General features: G+C 39.4%; 2 protein-coding genes across 3 annotated transcripts in view; one reads left to right on the forward strand and one right to left on the reverse strand.

The window, feature by feature from the left end:
• Positions 1–8,943, forward strand: part of ZC2HC1A (zinc finger C2HC-type containing 1A) — a 43,900-nt gene extending 34,957 nt beyond the window's left edge. For both annotated transcript variants that reach the window (XM_080579441.1, XM_080579442.1), the window contains 2 exons: positions 2,428–2,535; positions 3,205–8,943. In XM_080579441.1, the coding sequence (XP_080435567.1) occupies positions 2,428–2,535; positions 3,205–3,385 (289 nt within the window). In that variant the 3' untranslated portion in view covers positions 3,386–8,943. The remainder of the gene's footprint in view (positions 1–2,427; positions 2,536–3,204) is intronic.
• On the reverse strand, positions 6,491–26,969 carry IL7 (interleukin 7). Its single transcript, XM_080579445.1, has 5 exons — positions 22,600–26,969; positions 19,295–19,437; positions 15,537–15,623; positions 14,585–14,737; positions 6,491–12,734 (listed from the first exon to the last, which is right to left on the reverse strand). The coding sequence occupies exons 1-5, from the start codon at positions 22,607–22,609 to the stop codon at positions 12,582–12,584; spliced, it is 546 nt and encodes a 181-aa protein (XP_080435571.1). The 5' UTR covers positions 22,610–26,969; the 3' UTR covers positions 6,491–12,581.
• Between the last annotated feature and the right edge of the window lie 1,012 nt (positions 26,970–27,981).

Here is a 27,981-nt window from a genome sequence, read left to right on the forward strand (position 1 = left end):
TTTTTTATTTTTTCCTGGTTTCATTGTTAACCGATGTGCCATATTGTACATTCAAATCATGTTCTTAAGTCACTGATTTTGGGGAATCTTCTCTAATATACATATATTATTAAAGTATCAATTGACTTTTTTTAGAGACCCTAGAAAGGTAAGGGTATATTATTATACGTATTTTAAAGAAGTGAACAGCTGAAATACAGGAAAGAGAAGTGCACTATTTTTCACGTTAATTTCTTTCAAATATCTAGGACTTTTTTTTTTAAGTATTCCTTGCGTTATGTAGGAAATTATTGATTCAAAGTGTATCCTGAACAGATTTCAATTTAAGAAATTAATGCTCTCAGTTTTGAAAAAGTAGTGTGTTGGTCCCAAATTTAGAAATCTGAAGAAAACTGTGATTCATTAATAGGTTAGAACAGTTTGGTTTAAATTATTTGGAATTCTCTAAACAGGAAGTGGGACACAATTATGGTCCTTGTTGTTTGATCATCCCTGATTCATGAGATCTACCATTTCTGTGTCTGCAGTTGAGTTATTTTTATACATTTTTCTAGCTTCCATAACAAATAAAATAAAAGTCCAGTATATTTTTCTGCACTATTGAGCTTTAATGAATTTTACTTGTATTTAAGGCATGGTCTGTCTCCAATCTAAAATGAGATGGAGGAAATAACGCATGATAGTTTTTAGCATCTGTACTGTTATGTGTACTTGTAACATCATAATGTAAGTTACACTTAGAACTTTTATCCTGGAATTCTGTAGCTTCTGAAAAACTGACATAACTTTTAATGTTATTTCAGAATTAAAACCTATGTAGTGCTTTTCAGTCTACACAATGTTTTAAATAAAATCATCTTTAGAATCTCTTTTGCCAGGTAAAAGGGCGCAAAAGAGAACTGAAGGAGAAAGCTGGTGTTCTGCCCAGTGAGACAGAATTTTTGATAGTTCCAATCTACCTGTTGAATGTAAAAGCTATTCTTGTTAAACTTGAATAAGTTTTCTAAATATAATTTTCACTTGATTTACTCTTAAATTTAGTTCCTGGTTTCCATTTTTATTCTTAATCATTTGATCATTCTTCCACTGAAGTATCTGAGTAACTGGTTCTTAGTGGAAGGAACTGAAAAACCATCCTTAGCTTATATTCACAACATGAAGGAAAACGGGCTTTATGCAATGAATCGTCTAAAATTCAGGAGTTATGACACTGATCATCAGTTGTGTCATTGCTGTATTTGAAGTTATTGGAACTGAATGCTTTTCTTTATATTTTGAAAAGCAAGCCAAGAGTAAGCTGTTTATAGTTTTGAAAGGAGCAGTTAGGTTCATCTGGAAAAAATCACTATTGGGGTTTTTTTTTGCTGATTGGGCTCTTGGTGACTAACTTTTTGTGAGATCTTGTTTTAATATTTCGTAATGTCCATGAGATTGTCCCAACTTAAATTTAGTTTATGCATCAGTGCTCAAGAATGTGAACAGAAAAACTTGGTGGTCAGGCACAAGATGTCATAGTCACTCTGAAGCCTTGCCAAACAAGAAGAAATCCTGGTGAATGGTAATTCTCTTGAGCAATGAAGAAAAATTCTGTCCTTGATCACTGACGATAAAAGAATGTCCCTTCCTATCTTTTTTCCTTGTACTTCTGAGATTTTACAGGGGATTCTGATGTTCTTACCACTGACCAGAGCAAGCACTAAAATGTTCTGCATGTTTAAGACGTGCTGTTAATTGTGTAATGACTCATAAAACCCATGAGTCTTGAGGAAGGTAGCTTTCACAGCTCTGTGGATGTACTATTGAAGCCAACTTTGAAACACTGTGGCAAGCTAGAAAAAAACTAGGCCCTAATGTCCAGCTGGACAGACCTTCCTTCCCCTCTTCATCCCCCCCATACATATGCTTTGGAGAAAGAAGGTCTGCCAAGCTTTATCTGAGAATTATGCGTCCTATGTCAAGTCTGTGGCTATTAAGAAAATATTACTTGTTTCATATTTGTCACAAAATATTGCAAATATGGTATCTTCTGTAAATTCTTTTTTGCATTGCATTCAGCTACCCTGTATTTTTCTGAAAGCCCTGACAACACTATAAAGTGACTTGTAGTCTGTCAAAGAAGACCTTCGAATATACTAAATGATCAATAGTGCGGGTTCTACCCATATTTTGGTGTGATAACAAGTGAAACAGGAAGGGACTGGCTGTGCAATTTAGCTTGGCAGTGTAAGATTCGAATCATATTTAGTCCAATGCAGGTAAGTTCATGGCAAAGCTTTTCTGTCTTTATTTTAGGAAATAAGTTGTATTATTCATACAGTGAATTGATTGTTGTGGATTGTTGAATTAATTTTTGTATATAATTTATAAATGCCTTTCCTTGTGTAAATTTGTGTTTATATAACTAATTGGATATTTATTCTGTTTTAGAGGTGTATCAAAAGCACGGACATCAACCCCTCCTAGTGTGGCAAGAACCATGAGCACGGGTGCTCTACCAAACAAAAGAAAAACAAGTAATTCAGACAGTTACTCAAGGTAGCTTTTGTTTTTGTTATTTTTCCCAGCAGTAGAACCTTCATTTAAGGGGAGTACTCACTGCAGAATAAGTAGAGGCAAATGCTGTTCTCTGCAGCTAACGGAGAATTCATGGTCAATTTTAGATGCCCGTTTTAGATGCTCAGAATGTATTTTCCTTATTTGCCATCTAATACAATATCACTGTCAGATAAGATGTGCACAGAAGACTTTTAGAAATGTCAAAAACCTCTTAGTCATTGAAAAATTGGGTGAATGATCATTCAAATGGCCAGTGGTTCACTTGAAGTTAAGTGAAATTTACATCCACAGCACAAAAAGAAATTGTCCGGCACATACCGTTTTAAAGGGCAGGAGGGAAATTATATTTATTTTTTAGGCTATTTGCCTTTCCTGTTTTGACAAGCTAATTTTTATGTTTCCAGATTATCTGGTTAACCTAACTAGTGACTCAAACACTTCATTGTGCTCCTAAAAATTGGGGAATCTGGGTAAACTTACAAGGTGGTGGTAAATGGCAAATAAATGCAACGTGTAAGCATGAAAATGACAATAACAATAGCAGTAATTCCCTGAAAGGATTTAAATAGTTTTGCATCAAGTTATACTGAACTGAGTTATAGTGAACGTTTTTTATCTGTTTTTTTGGTGTTTTTTTTTTTTTTTCAGGCCTGATGGTAAAATAGGGTATGACAGTGGAGACTACTCAGTCAATGGTGGAAGTTCAAAAAGCAGTGAAGGAAATTCACCTGTACAGTTATCTAAATTCTGCCATGAATGTGGAACAAGGTATCCAGTGGAATGGGCAAAGTTTTGCTGTGAGTGTGGAATTCGAAGAATGGTTGTGTGAACACATTCTTAACAGCAAAGAGAAAAAGAGAAATTGGAAGCATCTGCAATGTACTGCTGCATGGAAAGCTAGAGCACTCCTTCCAGTTAGACTTCATGCTGCAAATGTATTGAAACATCATATTGTAATTTTCTGAGTGCAATCTTCCGGTTACGTAGTAATTTATATATAAATATATATACTGTATATAAAAATAGCAGGTACCTTAAACTGTGCCATTCATGGAAATATTCTTTAATCTCTGCTGGAAATATTTTAAAGTATAAAAACATGTTAAGTAACTTAGGTAGCGGAAGTGGTTCAGTGTTATTTTTCTTATATAATCCTCCTAGATAAGGCATTATTTAAATCACTTATGTAGGTTAACTCACCCATAGGGAACTAACGATGAAAAACTTCTGTGTCAAAAGTTTCTTTGTGGAGGCATTTCCTTCATATGTAATATTAAGTAGATGTTATCTATGTTCTAAGTGAAAACAACATAAGCAACTCCCTAGAAATCTCTGGTTAAAAGTGCAAAAAGACTGGAATCCTTCAAACTATTTAAACAATTACTTCACAGTAATATCCTAACTGGACTTTACAGTTACTTCCAAGGATTTTTTTAATTATTCAAAGAGGAAAAAGTCTGAAAATTCCATTCACATATAAGAAAAACAAAATTTGTGTAACTTTCCCCATTCTGTTTTTGAATAAGAACTTGTTAATATTTTTGTGTACTTATAAGAAGAAATATGATATCCTCATTTTAATCAGTTCCTTTTGTTCCAAAATAGTTGTCTTCGTCTTCTTGTGTTCTCCACCATGACTAGCATGTGTAAAAGCTCTTTGCTTTTGTCTTTAAAGGTTTCCAAAAGTCCTACTCTTTTTTTCTTCCCTTGTCTCCTGAAGGAGAGTCTGTAGTTACTGTACCTAAATGTTGAACTTGTTTTAAAAACAACCTTCTTGATGTATCCAATACAAAAAGAGATCCATAAAATGTATGCTATTAGAAGAGTAGAAATTGATATAAGTAGCAACTGCTTTTATACCTCTCCCTGTGCAAACAGCAGGTCCATATTTCTTGAGTTAACACATGATATTTTTTTTCTCTTCAATTCTGTATGTTCATGGGCTCTCAAAGCAGCCCCTTAAAGTTAGTAACAGACTTCACATCAGTTCATTGGTTAGAAGGGTCAGGCCCTGGAAGTTGTTTTTTTCATTCTTTTAAAATAAATGACACAATCTATCAGAGCTATTCACAAGCTGAATCACTTAACTTGTATCTGAATGTAGTAATTTGTTTTGTGAAATTTTATTTTGAAATACTGTCACCATCTTAGCGATGCGTGGAAGAACAATCTGAAAGACCTTAATTGTGCCTTTCCCACAATACACTCTTTTTGTCAGAAATGGTTACTTTGAGCTCACCGTTAGAATTGTTTTTTGTACTTTCTTTGTAGCTTTTGCAAAATCTTCTGCAGTGTTGCATTATAGCAACTTCAATGCATTTTCAAAATTTGTGATTATTGTCAATGGGGCCAATTATGGAGAAACCGTGATTTAAGACATGCATCTCCAAAACAGGTTCCAGTCTTGGAGGATAAGAGATTTAAGAGGCTTGATGTAGTCATCGTGCAGGCTATAAACTTTTGATATTTCAGAATTATTTCCATGGAAATAATATAATTCATACAATATGAATTATATGAAATTGTCTTACACTTTTTATACAAAATTATTTCTAGAAATTATCTTTTCATTCAATGTAGTCTTGTATTATTGTAATTTACATAAGCTGGCGGCTGAGCATGATAGGATGGATGACTGTTAATGAGAGACCTGACAAATCTTAGCCAGTTTATATTTTACATAATTTAGGTTCTAGGATCCTTTTTGGCACATTCATATTTGTACTTGGAAAAATTGCAATCCTGCATCTTTAGCATAGATAAGTTTGTCCTGGACTTGGGCCATGGAAGTCTGCAGACTGAATTACTGGAAGTTGTGAGTGTCCATCAGAAAAGATAGAAATCCAGCATAGGTTTGATTGGTTAGCGAATTTATCAAAGAATCATTTCCTTTATCTGACTTGATGAATTTCCAGTTTGTTTCTGCTGGAAAAAAAAAAAAAAAGCTTTTCACCCCTTACTGAAAATGCATTCTACAAGGGAATTTTTTTAAGGAAATATATATATTACAGGTTTTCAAGAATTGATGGAACTGTTGAAAAATATATTGACCATTTAGGTTTCCTAATTTTAAACCAATTCACATACAACAATGATAATTTCTGCCTTCTGAGCTTTGTGTAACTCTTTGCTTCCAATGTAGCATTTAGGAAATTACTTGAGTGACACATTTATATTTTTTTATGCTTCTGTGATTTATGGCAAGAACTAGATAGGGGATTAACCTCAACTGAAGGAAAAACTTTAAAAAAGATTTCCTGAACTTTAATTTAGCTTTACAGGAAAGTCTATTGAAGTGATAATGACTGTTGATAGTCACATTTGGTAATGTGTATGCGATAGAATCTACAATAAAGATAAGAAAAGAATGAAAATATAATTGACTATGCAGTTTATTACTGTATAGTGAGACTATCAGAAGGCTGGTGTGTTTCTGCTTTCACCTGGTTTTGTCACTGAATGGCAGGTTTTGTTACCAACAGTAGGCTGTATTACACACATTATCAGAACAGATCACAGTAATTCCATCTAAATATTTATTTGCAAATAGATTTGTTTTCATAATGCCCTGCAGAACTGAATATGGAAAATAAATTGATTATAGCACTTAAGGAAAATATAAACTGGTAAGGGAGACAAGTAAAGCCTCCGAATTTTGAATCTTTAGGTATATTACATTTGTGAAGAAATTCCTGAATTCAATTTATTAACAAGACCTAGGTCCAAAACATCTTGCCCTACTCCTCCCAATGCCCTTATGCCTTGCTTTTTCATGGGAGGAAAAATCATGAATACAGATGCTGAAAGGGTAGTGTTCCAGAATGCCTCAAGAATCAAAATTTTAATAATTGTTAAGATAAAACACCTAGGTGAACTATGCAGCCCTGATGCACTTCACTGAGGAGTCTAAACTTAGCTAGTGTCATCTGCTGGATGCCTTGTTGAAAGATATTTAACTTAAAAGCCTAAATTCCTTAGATTTAATGTGTAAATCTATGATGATGTGATTACTCCATTTACCATCTGTCTTTCCAGTTGTGTGTTTGTGTGTGTGCATGTGTATTTTGTGAGAACTCTTGTTATACAAACAAAAAGTTGTTTCACTAAAGCAGAGTTAATACAAAACTGTACTGAATATTACTGGGGGATTGTGAAGCCCCAAACAGCTGACTGATGTACTTGCTGTATACTGAAAGTGAAATTTATTGACATGATTTTAATGTTACCTACTAACAGTGTCTGACCATATGTCAGACTTTCTTTTACTGTCTGCCACTATATCTTCCTAAATTGCTTGCTAAGAGTCTTTCAATCAACAGAGAAGAAAACAATAGGAAGGGGAGGTGGATCGGGGGAAAAAAAAGGAAAAGAAAGGTCAGTGATCCCACGTAAAAAAGCAAGAAGGCTGTTGCTGAGGTCCTGGCTGACAGTGTTTGCATTCCTATTTTGCTTTTGCGAATATGTGATTTACTAGGGCAGTCTACATAACAGAAAGGAGTGTAGGAGCAGTGGGCCTGTAGTGATACAAGTGGAATGGAATTCTGAAATATACTAGTTCCAAAGGTGAAAGCAGCATAGTAAAAGGATAGGCTTTATATAATTTACCTTTCACAAGTTTATGTATAATACTGTTTCCAGGTCTGAAACAATCTAGGGTATTTCTAACCACACAGCAACATAAATGTATGGTTATGCAGATAGTTAGACTCTTAGTCTCCCACACCACTACAGGAAAGTGGGCAGCAGGAGGAGGAGCAAACTTTAGCATCATTTCAACTTACACCTATGAAGTGAACGTCTAAGCAGAATTTTTCAAATTTGCCAAAGAGACTTGAAGAGCCATTAACCTCCCACAGGCGGATTTGAAAAGCTTGACCTGAGGGATTGCTTGGCCTGGGAGGCGGCCTGGAAGCCTGGGGAGCTCTCCATGGTGCTCTTAACACTGACCCTCAGGTAGCAAGGTACGCAAAGTAGGAACTCCAAAAAAATGTATTTTAAGAGCTAATCTTGACCCGTCATGGAAGTTCTGTCATCTGGGTAAGACTAGCTCTTGATTCACCATTGCAACTAAGAGTTAGTGTCTGAAATGCAGTGTGTGAAAAGAACAGTTCCATGATGCACGCTTATCAAAGTCAGCGAGAGGAGGTATGGTGCAGTAGTTTGAACTCTAAGGATCAAGGCATGTAGCAGTGCACCTTGATGTAGGCTATGTAAGTAGTTTGAATATAAAATGAAATGGCATTGTCAACATATTATAAAGTTCTCAAGAACTGCTGGTTTCCATCACATGACTTTTGCATCTGTGCAATGAACAAATCTTTTTTATATCTTGACAGAAAACGGTGTTTTGTAAGAGTACTTGTTACAACTTTATTTTTTTTCAGTATGACTAAGCTATAAGTAATCATATGGATTGTATGAGACAGTGGAATTTCCATCTTTGAAATTGTTTTTGGTGACTTTGGTGAAAATATTTTTATTGCCTTGGAATAAGTACAGCTCATTCCAACTTGTGATTTTTTTTTTTAAGTTGCTGGTTTGAATTACCTAGTTGTGTTGTTGGAAGAAATGTTAAGTAAAAGATTCTTAGCTGTATTCAGCAGTTATTTGGTCGTTGCTTTCTTTCCACTATTCACAAGATAAGGGATTAATCTTGCATATTAATGGGAATTTTAGTTTTCTTTTTGTATATGTATTGTTCCAGAATACCCATTTTCTGGAGGATCCTATTTAGCCCCATTTCATGTTTCCAGAAAACAACCTATTCATATATTCTTTTAAATAACTAGTACTTTTTCACAAAACTAATCAATAGGGAAATCAGTTTTCTCCAATATGAACAGTAGCTTTTGAGACAGTAAATCAAATATTCAGGTTGATATTGTTGAATAGTGAGCTTAAGGTCTAAATGCAAGTGCATGGTTTTTCATTGTTCTATATTTGTGTTTGGATTTCTGGCAGAAGTGCAGATGGATTTGGGTCTGATCTTGTAAAGTGTTAAGTATTCCATGACTGTTACAATACCTACTTTATATAATTGCTGTAACTCTCTAGGTGTTCATCCTTCATACAATACTTAGTATATATCTTCATAAGTTTATTTATTGATATTCTATGTTTTTAAATGAAGTGATCATTCATGTATTTGAGGTGATTAATTTTGTCAGCATTACATTTATTATTTTTTGTTTGCCTTGTCCTTCAGTACACTGAATATTTGTGTTTGTGACCATCCAGTGTTTTTTTTTTTTTTTTTGTTCAGAACACCTGGGTTTCCATCTTATTTGATATATTATTTTAAACCACCAGTTCTGTTTTAATAAATGTAAATCACTACCTGATGCTAATTTGCCACTTGTTAACAATAAAGGAAATATGCCAATAAAACTTCTGGAAATCCATGCATTTTTGTAGCCAAATGTGAAATTGTCTTTAAAAATAGGATAGGGATAGGTAAAATCATTTCACCCTTATAAATATTGTCATGTGTTTGGTCTCAGGGAAACCATACCTAATGGGAGAACCCATCCAAAGTCTTCTCCTGGTGGTTTGTAGAGAACCACTTAGTTATCCATTTCAAAGGATAGGATTTTTTTCATTGACTTGCAAGATGAGATCTGTATTGCTTAGTCACCTTGAAAAATACTCTGTACCACATATTTAAGTTAGTAAGAGCTGCGCATGTAAAGTTAATTCTGTTATCCCTTTCCCAACTACATGGAGTGCTTAGTTAATATAGTGCCTATCACTGTGATAACCTGTAGTAAATCATTATTATTATTAATTTATTTATTTTTAATAAGGCTGTAAGGTATAACCTGTAACTAAACCTGATCTAGGTTTGTTCTGCTTTGTGAGGACCAATCACTGCTTTGTTCATGAAATGATTAAGAAGGAAGAAAAAGAAGAAGTTATATTTTTCCTGTAAAGTTCACTTATGTGACCAGAAATTGTAATAAGGACTTGGGTTCCTGATTTTGTTGGCTGAATAGGGCTGAGTAGAGACCGGTTCCTCTTTTCTTTCTTCTTTTTAGGGGTAAGTTCCTCCTGATGTCTCTTTTGTTTACTTTACCACACCCTCTTCAGAGGAAAACAGATCTATTTTCCATTAATTCTGGATAAAACTCATGTGCCAAAAGGCTGCAAAATCTTGTCACTGCTGAGATTCCATGATAGCCAGCCACCAAGCTTGCTTCCTTTGTTTTAGTTTATCATGAACTATCCCAGTCAGATAGCAGGAGGCGAAAAAAAAAAAAAAGAAAGAAGAACCAGAAGAACCAAGCAGATGCTTCATGAATCCTATCATAAAGCCACCATCTCTGTTGCTCAGCACAAAGCTGAAGAGGTGAAACTGGAAGGGAAATTAAAATCAGCCAGGAGTGACCCTTAGCTGAGGAACTTCAGCAGTTTAATGGTGTAAAGTAAGATGTCAAAACAGTGACCTTCCTTGATCTGATTTCCTAAACACCAGAAATTCTTCTCAGCAGAGCACCTAACTTGCTGTTAGAAATCATTCAAAGATGCAACATTATCTTGCTCACATGGGTTAATCTGCTCAATTCACAGTCCCTTGTAACGACAGTGGTAAAATTATTTTCACTAATTTTAATACCTGTCTTCCCTTGCTTCCTTTGCTACCTTCCCATAAATTCCATGCATTTCTAAATTACATGTTTGACCTACTCATATTCCTTTTTTACAGTGTCATAATGTTAAAACAAACTAACAAAAAGATGGTAAAAAATGAAAGGGAGGTAGGAGTGGTGGTGATACCTTGCAAGGTCCCTTAGCCCATTTGCTGCAAAGCAGTTTGGTTTTGCCACATTCCTGATTTCAGTGGAAGCTGGAGAAGGTTCTCAATTAGAAGGAACAAATCAAAGAGCACAAATCACTGGGTTTAGCAGTTAGTCTTTACATAAAAGTGATGACTCAAGAAACTTGGCAGGAAGAATCAGGCAGGCAGGATATTTATTAAGAGAAGCAATCAGGAAAACCACAATTTCATAACCACTGAATTCAAATTTCTGTTCTGGATCTATGTTCAGTCTTTCCTCAGGATAGGCCAGAAACTGTTTGATTGGCCTCAAGATCTGAGTTGTGAGCTGCTGCTTAAGTCATTTAAGCCAACTGAACTTTGTGATTTCAATTTTGTAGTAACTAATATTGCACCTGTGTATTTTTCTTTTAACTCACACTGCCCTTTCCTTGCCAAGTGATAGCAGTTATTAGGAAATCAATCTTGGCTCTCAATCGTTCCTGAGTTTCCAAAACATAGTTGGTATTCTTCAGTCACTCTCAGAGAAAAATTTAGTCCTCAGCCAACTGGGACTTCTTTCAGTAGAAGTGATTTCCTCAGAAGTCCCTACAATAGTTGTGTTCTCTGAGCTGCAGTGCAACATTGGGAAATCTGTTTCCTTTTCCTATTACATAAAAGGGTTGTGGGTTGGGCTGATTTTTTAATCGCTTTTTTTTTTCCCCAGTTTGAAGTTAAAGTTGCAATCCCTTAAATCAAGAGCTAAAGAGAATATGTGAAAATCTCAGTCACATATTTACAAAGATCCAATTCAAAGATACTACAAACTCAAGAAGTTTCTGTGCCATAATTAGATATGGGTCCCTCACCATTAGCAATAGGGCACACTGGGTTTAATGGATTCAGTCAGCAGATTTTACTCCAGTCAGAGGAGGTCCATACAGTTGTTTAAATCACATTCCACCATTTTTTCAATCTTGTGTTTTGAATACCAAAGATATCTCTGAGTAGTTCCACAGAAAATTTTCACTCTGAATCAGGAAAGAACGGGCTTAGTTGAAGATTTCCCAAAATATTTAGTCCAAGTTGGACAGCTGGTCTGGAACTGTCTACCTAAATTATAGGGTTATAAGCAATTAAGAAACAGATATTTTATAATAGGAAATCTCATGCAGCTGGATCTTACAAAGGCACTGTGATTTTAATGACTAGCTGTGGAAAAAAAAAAAAGCTAAGAAAGGAGTAATGACACTCAAAAAGCCAACAGCCCAATTCCATAGAAGACAAATATTTTATTATCAAAGGAGTTATATCAATGTAAGAAACTGCAAAAGAGTTATAAACATCTATAAAAATACCTCTATTTATCCAAAATTAAATATGAACACTTTATTAGTTAAATGCCAATATATTATTCTCTGAAAGTATTCACACATTTTGAGTCACGTTTTTCTAACACGTTAAACACGTTATATAAAATAATTGCATATAAGAAATCACAATCCAAAGGTAAGAAATTCTAGGTCCTCTGTCAGCTAACTCCAATAACCAAATGCATAACGCTATTGCTGTTTCCAGTCAGCTGAGCAAACTCACATTCAGGCATCCCATTTCTCGCCTTCCGTATGCCTCGCTGTCTTGCTCCTGCTTCAGCCAGCAGAACTGTGCTAAATCTCTCAAAAATCACTACCCTTCCAAGGTTTTTAAAAAAGTTTACCTTTTTCCCATTTTTCAAACCTAAATCAATTTGTGAACCCATTAGATGCTCACACTGAAAACATTATTGCATCAGCAGAACAAACTCAAGAGCTGCTGCTTGTTTGGTAAATTGTTCATTTTGGTCCTTGATGTGTTTTCTATAGGTAGAAAGAAATCAGCTGCTCTTCCATACTGATTTTTTTTTTTGGTCTGCAGCTTCTAAGATTTTTTTATAAATTGCAGTAGACATCTAAGTGGATTGCTTTCATATGAAGGTATTACAAAGTCACTCAGAAGATCAGAAAATTCAAAGTACTTTCCAGAGCATGAAGGTGGGACACAACCTTCTCCGGAGTTTTTTGTTTCAAACACTGGTCTCTATTTCCCCTTCTCGGACTTTAGCAGCTTGGTTTAGCTGTTTCTATTTATTCCATCTCCAGGATCAAAATATGGTAGCTTTACATCCGAATTCCGGTATTCATGTAAGCAAACAGAGTTACTCATAGGATGCATATGAAATGCAAAGATACCAAGTAATGCCACTTTGAAAGAAAAGAGCAGGATTCATCGGGAATCACCTGGAAATTATTTTTTCAAATTTATTCCAGCAGGATCGAAGGCTAGATATATTCTCTTTCAGTTCACAAAATTCGTGGTTACATTTCTTTTTTGACTGTTCACCTGTTTCTCTATCTTCATTATTATGTGTGTTTACCTGCGTGCAAACCTGAAACACGATAGTTTATATTGTTAATTGAGAAGTGTTAATTCTTTTTATACAGACATATTTTAAAGCAAACTAATTTCATTACGTCTCAATAAATAACACAGGTATCTTACATGATAACTTAGCCAGAATGCTGGGCTCCTCACAAAACGTGCCATAGCGGGGCCCACCCTGCATCAGTTCTCACCGTGAACACAGCCCTACTGCCGCCGCTTCCCGCTGATTTGGGAGAACACAGCCTTAATGCTCTGCAAGTAAAGGCATCTGAAACCAGTCTGTGCAATGCAATTGAGAATACCTACGTCCTCTGTCAGCAGTTCAAAATCTATCCTCAATTAATTTAAGGACCCAAAGAACAAAGCCAATTAAACTGTGAGCCAAACTTCAAAAGCTGTGCCTGTACGTGTGGTACGTTGAGGCTGACGGAGCCAAACAGTCCTGCTCCAGATGCTGGCCCTAAAGTTCAGGGTCTCACCAGACTGGGCTTCTTGTGCACATTCTATGATTGTGACTTCACAGAATCACACAGAAGGGTTAAGGTTGGAAAGGCCCTCTGGAGGCCACCTGCTCCAACCCCCTGCCCAAGCAGGGACACCCAGAGCAGGCTGCCCAGGACCATGTCCAGGCTGCTGTTGAAGATCTCTAAGGAAGGAGACTCCTCAACCTCTCTGGGCAACCTGTGCCAGGGCTCTGTCACCCGCACGGTACAGAAGTGCTTCCTGAACCTCCTGTGTTCCAGTCTGTGCCCATTGCCTCTTGTCCTGGCTCTGGGCACCACTGAACAGAGCCTGGCTCCGTCTTCATTGCATCCTCCCTTCAGCTATTTATACACATTGATAAGATCCTCCCTGAGCCTCCTCTTCTCCAGGCTGAAATAATAGATATTATGGACTTTTATAAGATGTTATAGATTTTACAGACTGTCACAGAGTTTTACCAAATGACTTTAATGTAATTGGTCCTTAAATAAAACCAGGCATCGATGGGGTTAGGTGACACTTCTATTACTGAACTAGGAGACTTTTTACGGTTAGGCAAAAGTTAGATTCACCAGAGTTGTATAAGCAAAATATAGACACCACTGTTTACTTTGAAGATCTGGTTCTTAGGTTATATGTTTCTCCATATTAAGGAGAAAAAAAAAAAAAGAGTTAAATGTAGCCTCCAATCCACCTGTGTAAGCCAACCACAAAGAATTATAACCTTTGGTGCCTACAAGGAGGCTTTTTGATGTTGGCCAATTAGGTAAAACTGCAGGCCACACTTAAAAGAACACTTTTCCTTCTCTCCGGTAGATCATTGCACTAGATTTGACTGACATATTAAAGAGTTGATATTGCCATTAACTAAAAATATAAATACTTTCATATCTAACTACTCTTGTTGAGTTTGAGATATTGTGGATAAAATTAAGATCAATAATCAAAGGGATTATGGAAAGGAGAGAAACTCCCATTAATTATTTGTTGAAATAAGCCACCTTAAACATTAATTTTAGGGTAGAAACCCAATGTGAAGTAGCAAGCGTGATTTGACATATATGGAAGTTAAAGGAAATCTCTGCATAAGTGTGATCTTTGTCTTTTACTGGAGAATTAATTGAGGTCTTTCACTACTAAACCAGAGTACATATCTTGACTACAGACATCCAGATCACTGACTTAAATAGTCTTTGCACCGGGTTTAATGTCTGTTACAAGACGTGCTATACAGAGCAAGATTTGTCATGCATGTAACATGTGCATGATAGATAGATATACCTTTGAGAGGTAGATGTGATAATCTGTGCTGAAGAGCTGAGGAGTAAGCCACGTACTTCCAGTAAACTGTAGACCATCACTACCACTCACCTTTTCTTTTTTATGTCTTTCACATTTGCACTGTAGAACTTGTAACGTCCCACATGAGACTAATGCTGCTTTCCATCTAAATTCTTTGCTGATTTTTTGCTTATTAAAGAATTTGAGCATGTTGCATGCCATACTCTGTAGTGATTCTATTTCCTGTGAAGAGAGCAAGAAAAAAAAACTTGCTGAAAAGTCTGTGCACTGTTAATTCCGTGTAGTGTTTGTCTTAAAACAAAAGCTCCATCAGTAACCATTAGTTTCTTTATCTGGCATAACAACAGTCTGTTCCAATAAAGCATGACTAATCTGACCCAATTGCCATCTCTTCAAAATATTTAAAACATCAATTTGTAATTAGTAATAATAATGCTAGCAATAATATTATTAGTAAGGATACTAGGGATAAATCCTAGCCTTAATGAAAGCAGCTGACGCAATCAGGAAAATGCTGACCAGTTTTTGAACTCAGTCCTTTTACCAAGTCATGATAAAATCCACAGCTACAACGGACAATTGTGCTTTCTGTTATTTAAGATCTGCCCAGACTATTAATTTTAAAGCTCTCAGATCTGAAGTGGAAACATTAACTAACATGATTTCTGTAGAAAAACAAAAACAGATGTTGGAAAAATTTTGTTTACTTCCATTGTCAAAATACAATCAGTGTTCTGTACTAATTTGTATTACAAATTTAAAGCAATTGTTGCAGTAGAAAAAAAATAAAAAAGATTTCTGATGTGGTATTGTTTAATATTTCAATTGAAAAAATATCTGTTTACTGGTCAGATTCTATGATTCCAAATTCCTAAAAGGAATATTCCTGAACACCACGATTTGACAATTAAAAAATGTTACATTATTCACTATCACAATGTGTTACTCAGGGAGTGGATTGTACAAAGAACCCTCTGGGGTTCGTATTCTCTAAAGTAATTTCTGAGAAGCTAAATTTTACCTGAGTATCATTGCAGAAGAACACCTTGCTATGTTCATGTTTTTTATTCTTGCAGCACCTGTCACGATACTCTGCTGACATATTTACCTGTAAAATATAATATATGTTTAATCATGGACGTATTTTTAATCAAATGAGCCAAGTTTCTCACTTAAAGCTGGTGACCTTAACACTAAATTGCTCGGTAGGATCTCCTCTGTTGTAGCAGGGTCAGTGTACAGTTCTGAGCTTTCCCTTGGCAAGCAAGCAAAGAAAACCCCAATCCAGCTACAGTTTGCAAAGGTACTCACAGAATCACACAGAATCACAGAAAGGTTGAGGCTGGAAGGGACCTCTGGAGGTCAGCTGGTCTAAGTCCCTTGGGCAGGTTGCCCAGGACCATGTAGAGGCAGCTTTTGAAGATCTCCAAGGAGGAGATCTCTACAGCCTTCCTGCCAGTGCTCTGTCACCAACACAGTAAAGAAGTGCTATATTCATTGCATGTTACATGCCTATGTTCAGGGGAAGCTCCTGTGTTTGTGCCCATTGCATCTTCTCCTGCCACTGGGCACTACTGAAAAGAGCCTGACTCTGTCTAGTTGCACCCTGCCTTCAGGTATTTATTGATGAGATCCCTCCCGAGCCTCCTCTTCTCCAGGCGGACCAGTCCCAGCTCTCTCAGCATCTCCTCACAGGAGAGGTGCTCCAGTCCCTTGCTCCTCACCCTTCACTAGACTCTCTCCAGTAGCTCTCTATCTCTTTTGTAACGCAGAGCCTCTAACTGGACACGTCTATTCATTTTAAACCTTCATACTCCATTGAATTACTTGGTCTTTTAGCATTTAAAAAAACTACAGTAATATTTAAATCTTACACAGACATCAAACACAATGTTTGTCAATGTTTGTCATAATAAATACAAGCCCTAGGCACCTAAACATATTCTAGCATTAACTTAACATGTGGATTTACAGAACATGTATCTCAAGATAATCCGAAGCCAGTACACTTGCTCCCTTTGTGTGGCCATAATCTTTTATCAATGGTTTATACTCTCTGCTTTTTGTTCTGCTTTCATGGCTGTCACCCAGATGACAACTGAATCTAACTCAAAAAAAAAAACCCTTCTGTTTCTTCTTCAGCCTGTATCCATATAACTTAATGCAACCAAAAAAGCTTCAAAAAAGAAGACAGCTCCTGTCAATACTATATTAGCTCTCCTCATTTAGGTGTGCATATGAACACATTAGTCAACCTCATATTTAAGGCTTTTTTGCAGATTTTTGCATAATGCTTGTATTTCAGCAGGTCATCCAAGATGAACAGCACTTTCTACAGGAAGGGTTTTCAAACCCAGGAGTTTAGGGAGCCAAATATTCACTGACACAAAAAAGCATTAGGAATATAATGCTCATCTCTACTTGTACCACAGCAGACTGAAATTCCACTGCAATCATAGAGCACCGAGATCTAAAATAAATAAATAAATAAAATAAAATAAAATAAATCATCCTAAAACTCAGTTTTATCTGCAACTTCATTTTCTAACCACTAAGAAGTCACTGACTCCTCATCTATAGCATATTGTAGTAACCATTTCTGAAGGCAGTTTATTTGCTGTGGCTAAAGCAACCAGAGAGAAATCCTGGCCTCAAAAAAGGCATTAGTGAAAATCAAATTAATCTCTGAAGGTCTAGTATAGAACCCACTGGTCGTCTCCATGACTGTGTCCAAACATCAGGTCGAGGGACGGAAAGTTACTGACTTTGGCTATACAATTGCAGGAAAGTTCCTAGTGAACAGTTGCTATGACCCAAAGGGCAATGTCCCTAATATTTGCTGTTAAGCTATAGTGACAAGACTCTACGCTGATTTTACATAAAAAATCAAGTTAATCTCTCTTAAATGGGAGAAAATATAGACTGGCAAATGAGGAAAGTTACACCGCAGTTGCTTGTGCATGTCTATTCTAGCAAGTAAGAACTTTGGAGTTCAATACATTCCCACTACCTTTCACAAACATTAATGCTTGAAGTTTTGTTTATTAATTTGTTTATTATTTAAACAGAAAACACCCTCCTGGCTTCTCTGGCCCCGCAGCTCTAGCAGAGCTGGGATGTGCCTCATGGTTCTGCACTGCAGGAAGACAGCAGGATCTGTTTCCCAGAGGCTCTTCTTCCTGACATGCTGGTACCTCTTATAGGTCACCAATCACTTTGTCACAAAAAAAGATGACAAACTAAAGGTGCTATCTGTACGAACATTGCCATGATTTTTTGGTGCCTTTGGTGCCGTCTTTGGTGCCTTGTTGAGGACAATGTGATTTCTCTATGCAGAAGACAGAAAAGCAGTAGCTTTCTCTTTTTGTAGTCTCAAGATTATCACACACATGATCAGAACGTTTTTGAAAATTAAATGATCTTTCCCTGAACCTAAAGGTATTTCGCTTCCAGGGAAGGGTTGATGCGTCTTGGTAAAGAAAGGTTGGAAACCACCAGCATAATGCTCTGAATGATGGTAGTGGATGCTAAGTGTGAAGAAATATAATAGCTCTCTATTTCACCTTTGGAAAAAACACCATCTATCACTCACACTTCATGCGAACAGATCTTGATTTAAGACTGCAAAGGAATGGTGAGTTCTACTGTAGTGACAAACTGTCAGAAAAATCCCCTTTTCGTAGAAATGCCTCTGCTAATCCAAGAGTGGAAAGTGCTTTCTCCCATGAAAGCGTTCTTGGCAGACTAATTTGTTAATAAATTCTTGATGAAGATAAGTTTGGGGCATGGATCTGTAAACTCTAGCAATGTGCGTTTGTATAGCTGTAATAGTTGTAGGTGATAAAGCCGTGATGGAGGAGAGGTTGCCACTTGCAACTGAGAAAGTTAACTTTTTCTCTGCTGCTATCTTGAAAACTTGATTCTTTGTTGGTTATATAAAATGTATCGATAGGTAAACTAGAAAGAAACTTCTATTGTAATATGGGTGAGTTTTACATCACTTGCACTAACTACAAATGCATTAATTTAATACTTAACCTTTAGAAGGGTACCTTGGTTAATTCTGAATGATTATGATGATAATGATATGAATATCTAGGACTATTAAAATGATAATATTCTCTGTTAATGAAGCAAAATTCTTAAACAGTTGAAAAATGAAAGATTTTAGTCACTCTCCATAAAAAATGTTTCAATACACAGAAATATCCAAACAAGTCCACTTATCTAAAGTTTTAATAGCAGGGTTTTACCTTTAAAATGGCCAATGAATGGGTTCACTGGCTGGAATATAACATAGAAATTGTTTTGAAAATCAGTGACTTGAATTTTGTGCCTCTGTTCATTTGTATTCAATGGACAACATAAAACTTTAGTCAAGAAGCCTATAGTTAGTAGAGCAAATTGCAGGCTGTGGAATGCTTTCTTCTCTTGACAAGAAAATAAAACACATGTAGTAATAAAACTACCTTTAAAAAGTGTGGTTTTTTTCTTTTTTTTTTTGTTTTGTTTTTTTTTTAATATACTGCTTAGGTCCAAATGGTACTTGTGTCTAACTACTTGGTGTACAAACACAAACCATGTATTTGCCATGTATTTGTACAAGCAAATAGGCAGCACGCCCTCAAATAAAGCCACAATCCCAGTACAACATGCGATTTTACAATTGTCTTTTATCAAATGTTAACATTAGAGCTTTTTTGTTTGGTCATTGTTTGTTTGTTTTTTTTATTATTTGCTATCATCTAAAAATTAGGAAGCCCAAAAGCTATTACCTACCAGCTCATCGATGTCGTGGCTTAGTATATTCTCATACTTCACACGGATCTCCGCTGTTTTATTTCCCATTGTACAACTAGATGAATTCACTGGTGACAGAACAAGGAGTAGTGGCAGAACCCGAAAGATAGATCTAAAAAAGGCTGGATTACAACAAGAGCAGTTAAGTACACATTGAATGCCATAGAGTATAACCTGTATTAACAAATATATTCCGTAATCTGTTAAAACAGTTTAAAGGGGATCTCTATACAACCTTGTACCTTGAGGGAAAGATTCAGCTCCTGAGTAAAACACTAGCTGAGCATCTAACTTCCTCATACTGAAGGGTGTGGTACATACTGAAGCCACTGTGGTTGAGAGCCTTCAGTTATTAAGCTGACCAGCCACTTCACGTCAACTTGGGCTGAATTCCTATCCAGTCTTTGTAGAAAGCGTTGATGAGGTCTCTCCATTGACCATAATGGGGCCATAACCATCTAGTAGTACATATGTAGACAAATAAGTGCCCTAGTGAAACAGATGTAGACATTCAAGTGTCTGCAGTTGAATTCCACCTTAACTAGTGATTTTTCCTACAATGAATTCTACAAGTGCTCATGGACACGTGTGTCTGGCTGATCAGAAGTAGAAACCCATATTAGTGGCTGCACATGAGACAAGGTAGCAATACAACTTTCTCTGCAAGTTTTTGAAATCCTTTGGAGCAAGCCTCACTGCTTCTCACCGTTTCTCCCCTCAGTGGACCATCCTGCTTTGCTCAGACCACTGGTCTTCTCTCCTTGCATGACATCCAGGAAAACATGAGCTTTGTGAGGATGGGCAAAGAGAGAAAGGACCAAAATAACTGGTCAGCCTGAAGGGACTGATGGTACTAGAGGCTGCTGGTGACTAGCCTGATGCTGGGAGTGAGGAAGCTAATAGGAAACTAGTAACTGGACACTGGCCTACAGATGAATAGAGTAGGATGATGCTTAAACGGAAGGTTGTAGGGAAAGAAAAAAAAAAAAAGAAAAAAAAAAAAAGAAAAAGCTAGAAGTTTGTGTTGGAGGATCATCAAAGACCACAGCAAATTCCTGCAGTATTATGAGCTGTTTCTACCCATCTCTGCTACTCAGTAAGACCAACAAACCTACACAGAGTAACTGGAGACACCAGAGTTGCCAGGAAAGGCAGAAGGGATGCCCTGACAGCTTCCTTCCTTCCTCTCTGGTAAGGATGGGAGCACTGAGCCCAGCCAGACACTCAGAGATGGGCATCTCTGGACTTGGCATCACTTGTGAATTCCAGCCTCAGAAAGAAATCTTGAATAACTGCAGAACACTAGAGATGAAAGTAAAATATGTATCCCTGAATACACTTTTAAAATACTTATTCTGGGTGCATAGCTTCAAGGAAGAAAGAAGTGAAACTTGACCATAGTCTTTACTGAGCCATGTAACCTCCGTGATGCAAGAACCAGGGTCATGCCATGACTGTCTGCTGTCCACAGAAAGTCCCTCACAGCCCAGCCCAGCCCTACCGCATGCTGCTGCTTCAGAGAAGGACGCGTATCACTTTTCTGTCTACCAAAGCCTTTTTTTCTGACAGTGTACTTGTGAACATGCTGTGATGTACACCTCTGTCCTAGAAACAGGACTGGAAGATTTTCACCTGTACAATTCCATTTTTGTTTTCTTGTGGCAAGCTGCCTGCCAATTTTGCACGGGAAATTCATTTGGCTGACAACCAAACAATCTAACCTTTTCAGATACTGATCATCAGACCTGTCTATAAGGATCTCAAGAAATCTAGCCTGAAGAGATTTGATCCTACAGGCAGTAAATACAAAAAATAGTGCCTATGCAAGGCAGATAGGACTTCCAGATGGACATCTGACTTCCACAGAGCTTCACCTTTGTAAATCTCAATGCTAATTACCTCTACTCCAAGAGAATTATCAGTTTGTAGGACTGGGATTTGTACAACTGTGATATCAAAAAGATGTTGCAAAAGCATGCTAGAAGTCAATTACAGGACAACATTTTTTCCAGCATACCATTGTACCTCTTGATTCCAGTACAAATTAAAAAAGGAACTGTAATACACACTTCCAAAAAAGTGATACAAACAACTCGGCTATGTTGCTTCAAAAGGACACTTCAGAGACACAAATAACCACCTTCTAAATTAAAGTCACTGTAACAGATTCCATCACTTTTAAAACTTTTTTTCTGGTAAGAATGGAGTGACTGATGAAAACTGCAAAATCACTTCTCTTCCTCTCGTTTTACTTTCTCTGTATTGGTCAGGTGGCGAATCTTTTAAGTGAGGAAACGACAGAATCAGAGCGGATATTTCTGAAAGGGATGCTGCACACTCACAAAGCCCCTTGACCCACAGCAGGATCCCAACGCAACCAGTTTAGACGTTCCTAAATGAGTCCTCTGTTAGATGAGCATCCTAAAGAGTCCCAGCAGCTTTGGGCTGAGCTAGTACCTTCCCAAGAAGCAGAGCTGATAGCGGCCACATGGCTAGCGCTTCTGAAGAAAGCAATCTTACATTGCTGGTAAACCCCATTCTTTCAGCAAACTCCTGCAAAGCTCCTAAGTTTTATGTGGAAAACCCCAGCAAATTCTCCGAGGAAAGCCGGGAAGACTCAGCATTCCAGTATTTCCAAATGGAAAAAAGCCCCTCTTTATGGTCCAAAAAATCCCCTATTCCTCCGCTTCGTGCAAGCGACCCTCCCGCGCCCCGGGGCTGCGGGCTCCCCCCCGCCAACCTCCCGCGTTATAGTGCTGCTGCCGTGCCCCTGCTCGCCCGCCCGACACCCGCAGCGACCCTCGACGGCAGCGGCCCGGCGGGGGCTTTCTGCCCGCCCGCCCCCAGCCCTCGCAAGGGGCGCGGGGCTCGGCTGCAGCCCCCGGCGCTGCGCGGCACCTGCTCGGGGCGCGCCCCCGCGGGGCGGACCGCGGGTACCCGCGGAGCTCCGCGCAGCTCCCCCAGCACCACCACCCCCCTTTTTTCAACCGCCCCCCCCCCCCCCCCCCCTCCGGCCACTTTCCCGGTAGCGGCCGGGCTGGGAACGGGGCTCTTTTACTTTCATTCTAAGGACAAAATAGGAAAGGAAAAAAAAAAGAAGAAAAGAAAAGCAAAACTGGGAATTTCCCCGTGGCCGTCACCGCGGGGATAAAAGGGCACCGGGCGGCACCGCGCAGCCACAGAGGAGGCGAGGAGGCGGCGGGCAGGCGGCGGAGCGGTGAGCGGTGCGCGGGTGCGGAGAGGAACCGGGGGGGCGCGGCGCCGCGCGGCGCTGCGCTCCTTACCATGGGACATGGTCCGCCGGGGGGGTGGCAGGGAGCAGCGGCGGCGGCTCGGCGGTCATGGTGGCGGCGCCGTCTCGCCCATGGTGCCAGGGGGCGAGCCAGGGAGCGAGCGGAGCCGCGATGAGGGGGGGAGCGGGAGAAGAGGGGGGGGCTCAGCACCCCGGGCGGTTGCCGTCGGGGGGCGCGGCGCTGTCAGACCCGGCTGCGGCTCGGCCGGGCTTTGCTTTTCCCATGGGGCTTCCGCCGGCCGCAGGTACTTTCGCTTTCTGCTCCCGCAGCTGCCGTCGGGCTCTCCGCGGGCGGCGCAGGGCTCCGCGGCCTCAGCGCGGAGAGGAGGGTGCGGGCGGCTGGCCGGCCGCCAGGGGAGGAGGCATCCCGGGGGAGGCCGGCGGCAGGTCCCGGGCCGGCAGGAGAAGGAACCCGCGGAGCGGGGAGAGGCCGTCGGGGCTCCCCGAGGGCGGCGGCTGCGGCGGGGCAGAGCCGGCGGGGGGTTACATAGGGCCCCGGTTACACGCCCAGTGCCGGGTGCGCGGCCAGGGACGGAAGGATGGACCTTGGCAGTGCGCGTGGAAAGAGCCGCTCATCCGCGGGGAGGAAATCCTAAAAAAAAAAAAAAATTAATTAAAAAAAAAAAAAAAAGGAGGGAAGGAAAACAAAAAAAGGATTCTGGAGTGGCTCTGTGGGAGGACTTGGCTGCCCAGCGTTCTCCCGAGAGCTCGGTGCCTGGGTTGGTCGGGGAGGAGGGACTGCCAAGGGGCTCCCCATCAGGTGCCGGCTCACCCCAGGGTGCCCGGCATCAGCTCGGGAGAGCAAGGTGCGTGGTTTTCTTGGGGCTTTGTATTTTCCCCAGCATGGTGAGAAATCCGGAAGGATTGACTGAAACCGGTGAATGGCTCGGGAAGGTGTTGTAGTGTAGACTCAGCTCAAATTCTAACAGACACTGTGGTAGTTAGATTTTTCCCTAGGTAGATTAAAATCTAAATCCAAAATAGATTTTTGCAATCTATAAATGCAAAAATTGATGTTTTGCTGCAAGTGAAAAGGCTTGGAATAAAATAGGGTATGAAATGTCTTTGTAGCATCCCCTCCCCACTGCCTCCCACCAACATACTTTTTGTGTTTTGAGATCTCTGTCCCTTTTTCAGCTGCACCAGCACAAAAGGCTGGCTCCAAAACCCCTCTGTCTTCTTGTAAGGCTGCTTACCTAAGAGTGGGGCATGAGTATCAAGGAATAAATTCATGGACTTGGCAAAGGTGTAGACTTCTCAGGATGTTTTCCACTCATTCTTGCTCTCTGGAATTGTGCCACTTCATTCACGTACAAGTGCCTTGGCGGTACTTAGCAATTTTTACTTTCAGAGTGCTTGTCTCCAGACTGGACTCTGCTTTGGATTGGGTGCATATTTCTCATTAGGTTTTCTGTGGAAAATGTTTTAGTCCTTCGTTATAAGTATTATGACAAGATTCAAGAGTGAGGATGTTTTCCACCACTTCGGCTTTGAGCGAGTCGACTTTGGTAACAATTTCATGCCACTAGCATACTGTTTGGGCAACGGATGGTGGTGATGAGTACCAACATAGCTCCATACAGAGAGCACACACCTGGCTTTGCTTGTTCCTTTAATGCGTGGCAGGCTGTATTTGACAGATCGGTCAGATCTTGAATTTGGTCAAGGATTTTGCCCCACTAATAGATACGTTATCTCATTCTTAAACGTTTCCGAAGTTGTCACTCTTTTCATTATTATTTATTAAGTCTTCTTCCACCAAGTGTTGTCTGCAGACATGCCTCCATGCACATTTAAATTTGCTGCTGTGCAATGTAAATTTATGCCTAGCTATTTTCGTGGTCTGGTACTTACAAACTCAAAGGTTTTGAAAAACCTTCAGGATAAAGCTCCATACATACAAAAATATATCCACAAGATCAACTTTATTCCAGGCACATCCTCCTTCTAATTTCTTATGATTGTACATGTGTGCTCACATGTGACACGAGGTATTTTATGCAGGTATTAGTAAATTGTCAGGGTGTAAAACACACGGGAAGACTTCTTTAGCTGGTTTGGATATGCTAGTTTACTGGCTACCTGAAACATCAGAAGGACCGATAATTGTTTCAATTTAAATTCAAAACAATGCTCGTTGTGATTCATGGGAAAAGGCAGCATAGTAGCTTTACATATTAATAGGATCATGACTCTGAATGGTGATGCCGGAGTGTAATAGCAGTTCTGCTGTTTTCTTTGGTAGTGGCAGGGTCTTGTCTTGCCGTTTTGTAAGATGAAGAGTCCGTGTGCTGAATGGATGTGGGACTTTTCCTTTAGTCAAAATGAGGAATAAGTAGCGTGAGCTGTGCTTTGGCCCTTGCCCTGGACTGTGGTATACACTTAAGATGCAGATGTTATTTGATGTATTTGTGTGTGGTTGGTGCTTAAATGTTCAAGGTTTGACTGTTATTTTTATTTTATTTATTATTTTTTTGTGTGTGTGAGTTTGGAATCATTATATGGATTTTGTTTTCAAAGCACCTCGTTTAGTGATGCAGTAAGGATTTTTCAGAAAAGATTACCTACAAAAGGATCAAATACAAATCTTCAGAAGAGTATATTCAGCAAATATAATTGCCTATTTTTTTTTTAAGAATGAATGGACACCAACCAGCTGAAATATTAAAAGAAAGAATTTGATTGATTATCAGAGTATCATCTTAACAGCCAGTTTTAATCAAGAACTCATGAAAGGAGTCTTGAAGGTTTTTTTCACCTGAGACCGAGTCTAAATAAGTGATGGTGGTTTGCCCGTTTTACAAAATGCATTTGGTGCCGAGCTGTAGCTAGCGAGCTCTCCCTCTGGAGCAGGACGGAGCTGTGGCTTGGTGGGCAAAACCTTCGGAGGAAGAGTCAAACTGAAACACTCCTGTCGAGTTTCTCATACATTAAGTGTCCTATTTCTTTTTAATACCCTGGCAGTTGATAGAACCATCTGTTTTAATACGAGATGGGCTAGCTTCACTACGTAAATAATTTGACTGAGCAAAATTCAAAATAAGTGACTTCTGGGAGGATGCAGTATAACGCAGGGCATTAGTGCAAATGTGTGCAGTTTTCTCCTTCATCCACCTTTCAGGAATAACTTTTAAAACAGTAAAAGAAGATACTTCAAATTGCATTGCTAACGACTGAAAGGCACCAGTAATTTTATCTGTTCATGGATGAACATACTCCATGGTTCTGTTCCATACATTTTTTGAGGATGGTTTCTCTAAACTAGTTCGATTTTAAAGGAGATCTAATTGTCTCTTGACCTGGTAAAATCTGCTTCTTGGACTATCAGCTATTTTGGCGTTATATATTGATATCCACTGGAATACCAATATTCCTGGATAACTACATGATTGCAAAGCACATGATTTCTTGTTAAGACCCCATTCTCATAAGACTAAGTACTTCTGGGAATGTTGCTGGCTTTCTACAGCTGTTACTTGTCAGCTTGAGAAGATCTTTACTCATGCCTTTAGACTGGACTTCAGGCTGCTTGCAAAGTTTCAGTACCGTTAGTGAATGATTTTATTATTGGGAAAAAATAGTTAAAAAGTTAGAACATTTTTATTTTATTATGGAGTAAAACGTAGATGTGATAGTTGTCACGACCTGGTGCAACTCAGGAAAGTGTGGTCACTGCTGTGAATGAATTTATTTTTAAGAGTAAATGTGTCTGGTACTTATGTTATCCTCATCTAACTGCAGGGGAGGGGGAGAAGCAGAGACATGTTCCCTCCTCCTCCCACCCGCCAAAAAAACCCCAAACCACAAAAGGGTCCTGGATGAACTGCAGTTCGGAGTTTATTGTGCACCCAAAACTTCCCCTGGTATCCATGTGTGGGAAGTTCAAGTCTTCTGATATATTTAAGCAAGAGCAAGCAACCTAATTCTGTTGCACCAGAACTGCCATTTTGTTGAACTGCAGTTGCTACTTTTTCTGTACAAATCACTGTCATTGGAGCGTGTGCTTGAAAAACACGTAAAATGGCTGATCCACTCTGCTTCAGTGCAGAGCTGTGACTCGCATTCACTCAACTGTAAGGTGGCTATCTCTGGTTTTTGTGTGTGTGTGTGTGTGTGAGAATTCAAGGTAATTTTATCAACAGAAGCTAGGAAAGAAAAGAAAATATTCCTGGAAAACTATTAAGATAAGGATTGAGGAAACATGTGAAGCTCACAGGAAATTTTTGTTATCAAGCTATGGAAAACCTTATTTCTTCAACAGAAGGTGGCAATCATTTTATCTTCTTGTTTTGCAGGACAGGAAGATGCCTATAAAGATTTTAGCACCAAGGACGAGATGCCAAATAACGTGATTTTAGCAAACCAGCGGTGGGACGGGGGCGCTTCCTGAGGACAGCAGTGCAGAGGTGGAGGAGATCTTGTAGGTCGGGGCAGTGCCGGTGGGGAAGCGGCTGCTGGGCAGGCGCAGGGTTTTCAACAGGCATGGGGATGCTGGCGCCCCGCCAGGGCATCCTCACCCTGGATATAAGACATGCCCTGAAACTGGGGGGGAAAAATTGGGATGGGAATTGGTAGCTTCAAACCTGTGCTTGGAAGGTTCTGGGCTCTGCTTGCCCCTCTGCTAAAGCTCTTTGCACTTGAGTTGCTGCAATCATTATTTGATGGCAGGTAGGAAGAAGGATGCTGGGTCAGTTCACCAAGGGAAAGGCTCCATTTCTTGTATTTATTTATTTTTAGAATACTTCTGTTAGAAGGGTTCTAACAATGATCGAGCCCAACTGCCTGACCGCTTCAGGACTAACCAAAAATTAAAGCACGTTATCGAGGGCATTATCGAAATGCCTCAGAAATACGCCCACAAACTTCTTCAAATGGGCAGCCTCAACTTTCCCAGTGCTTACACTCCCTGCTCACCCAGCTGGGCAACAGACTCCACGGCGGCTGGGTGCTGGGGCAGGATGCGGCCCTGCTCCTGGGTGCTGGGGCAGCATCCATGGGGCGCAGGAGCTATTTCTTTTTCATGGGTCTTGAGCAGCTCGAGCCCTGCGTTGCAGTGACGGGCTTTGGTGCAGTCATCTTGTTAAGCAAGTGGAAGTTTTCGAGCTGGTTGCTGGCTGTCTCTGCCTTGGAGGAGGCTGAGTGGGAGAGAAAAAAAAATATTCCAGCTGTGGCAAACTGCAAATCCGACTTCTGCTTCAGTGAGCCATAGAAAAAGAGAAGGGATTGGGGCAGGAGGGCTTTGCTAATACATTTTCTCTTGCTTTTCCTACTTTAAAAAGTACAGTTTCATATTTGTTTGTTTTTATTTTTTTTTTCTTTTTCCTTTTGGTAGCAGCACTGGTCTTTGCAAATATTCACCTGTACTGAAATTATG

This window comes from Anser brachyrhynchus (assembly GCF_964034855.1).
Source record: "Anser brachyrhynchus genome assembly, chromosome: 2".
In the NCBI taxonomy this organism is placed as follows: Eukaryota; Metazoa; Chordata; class Aves; order Anseriformes; family Anatidae; genus Anser; species Anser brachyrhynchus.

Excerpts from the sequence above, each read along its gene's own strand:
- IL7 (XM_080579445.1), bottom strand. Across the intron at positions 14,738-15,536 it reads TCTTCTGCAATGATACTCAG|GAAATAGAATCACTACAGAG; the intron begins GTAAAATTTAGC and ends CTCTCTTCACAG. Across the intron at positions 12,735-14,584 it reads AAAGACATAAAAAAGAAAAG|GTTTGCACGCAGGTAAACAC; the intron begins GTGAGTGGTAGT and ends ATCGTGTTTCAG.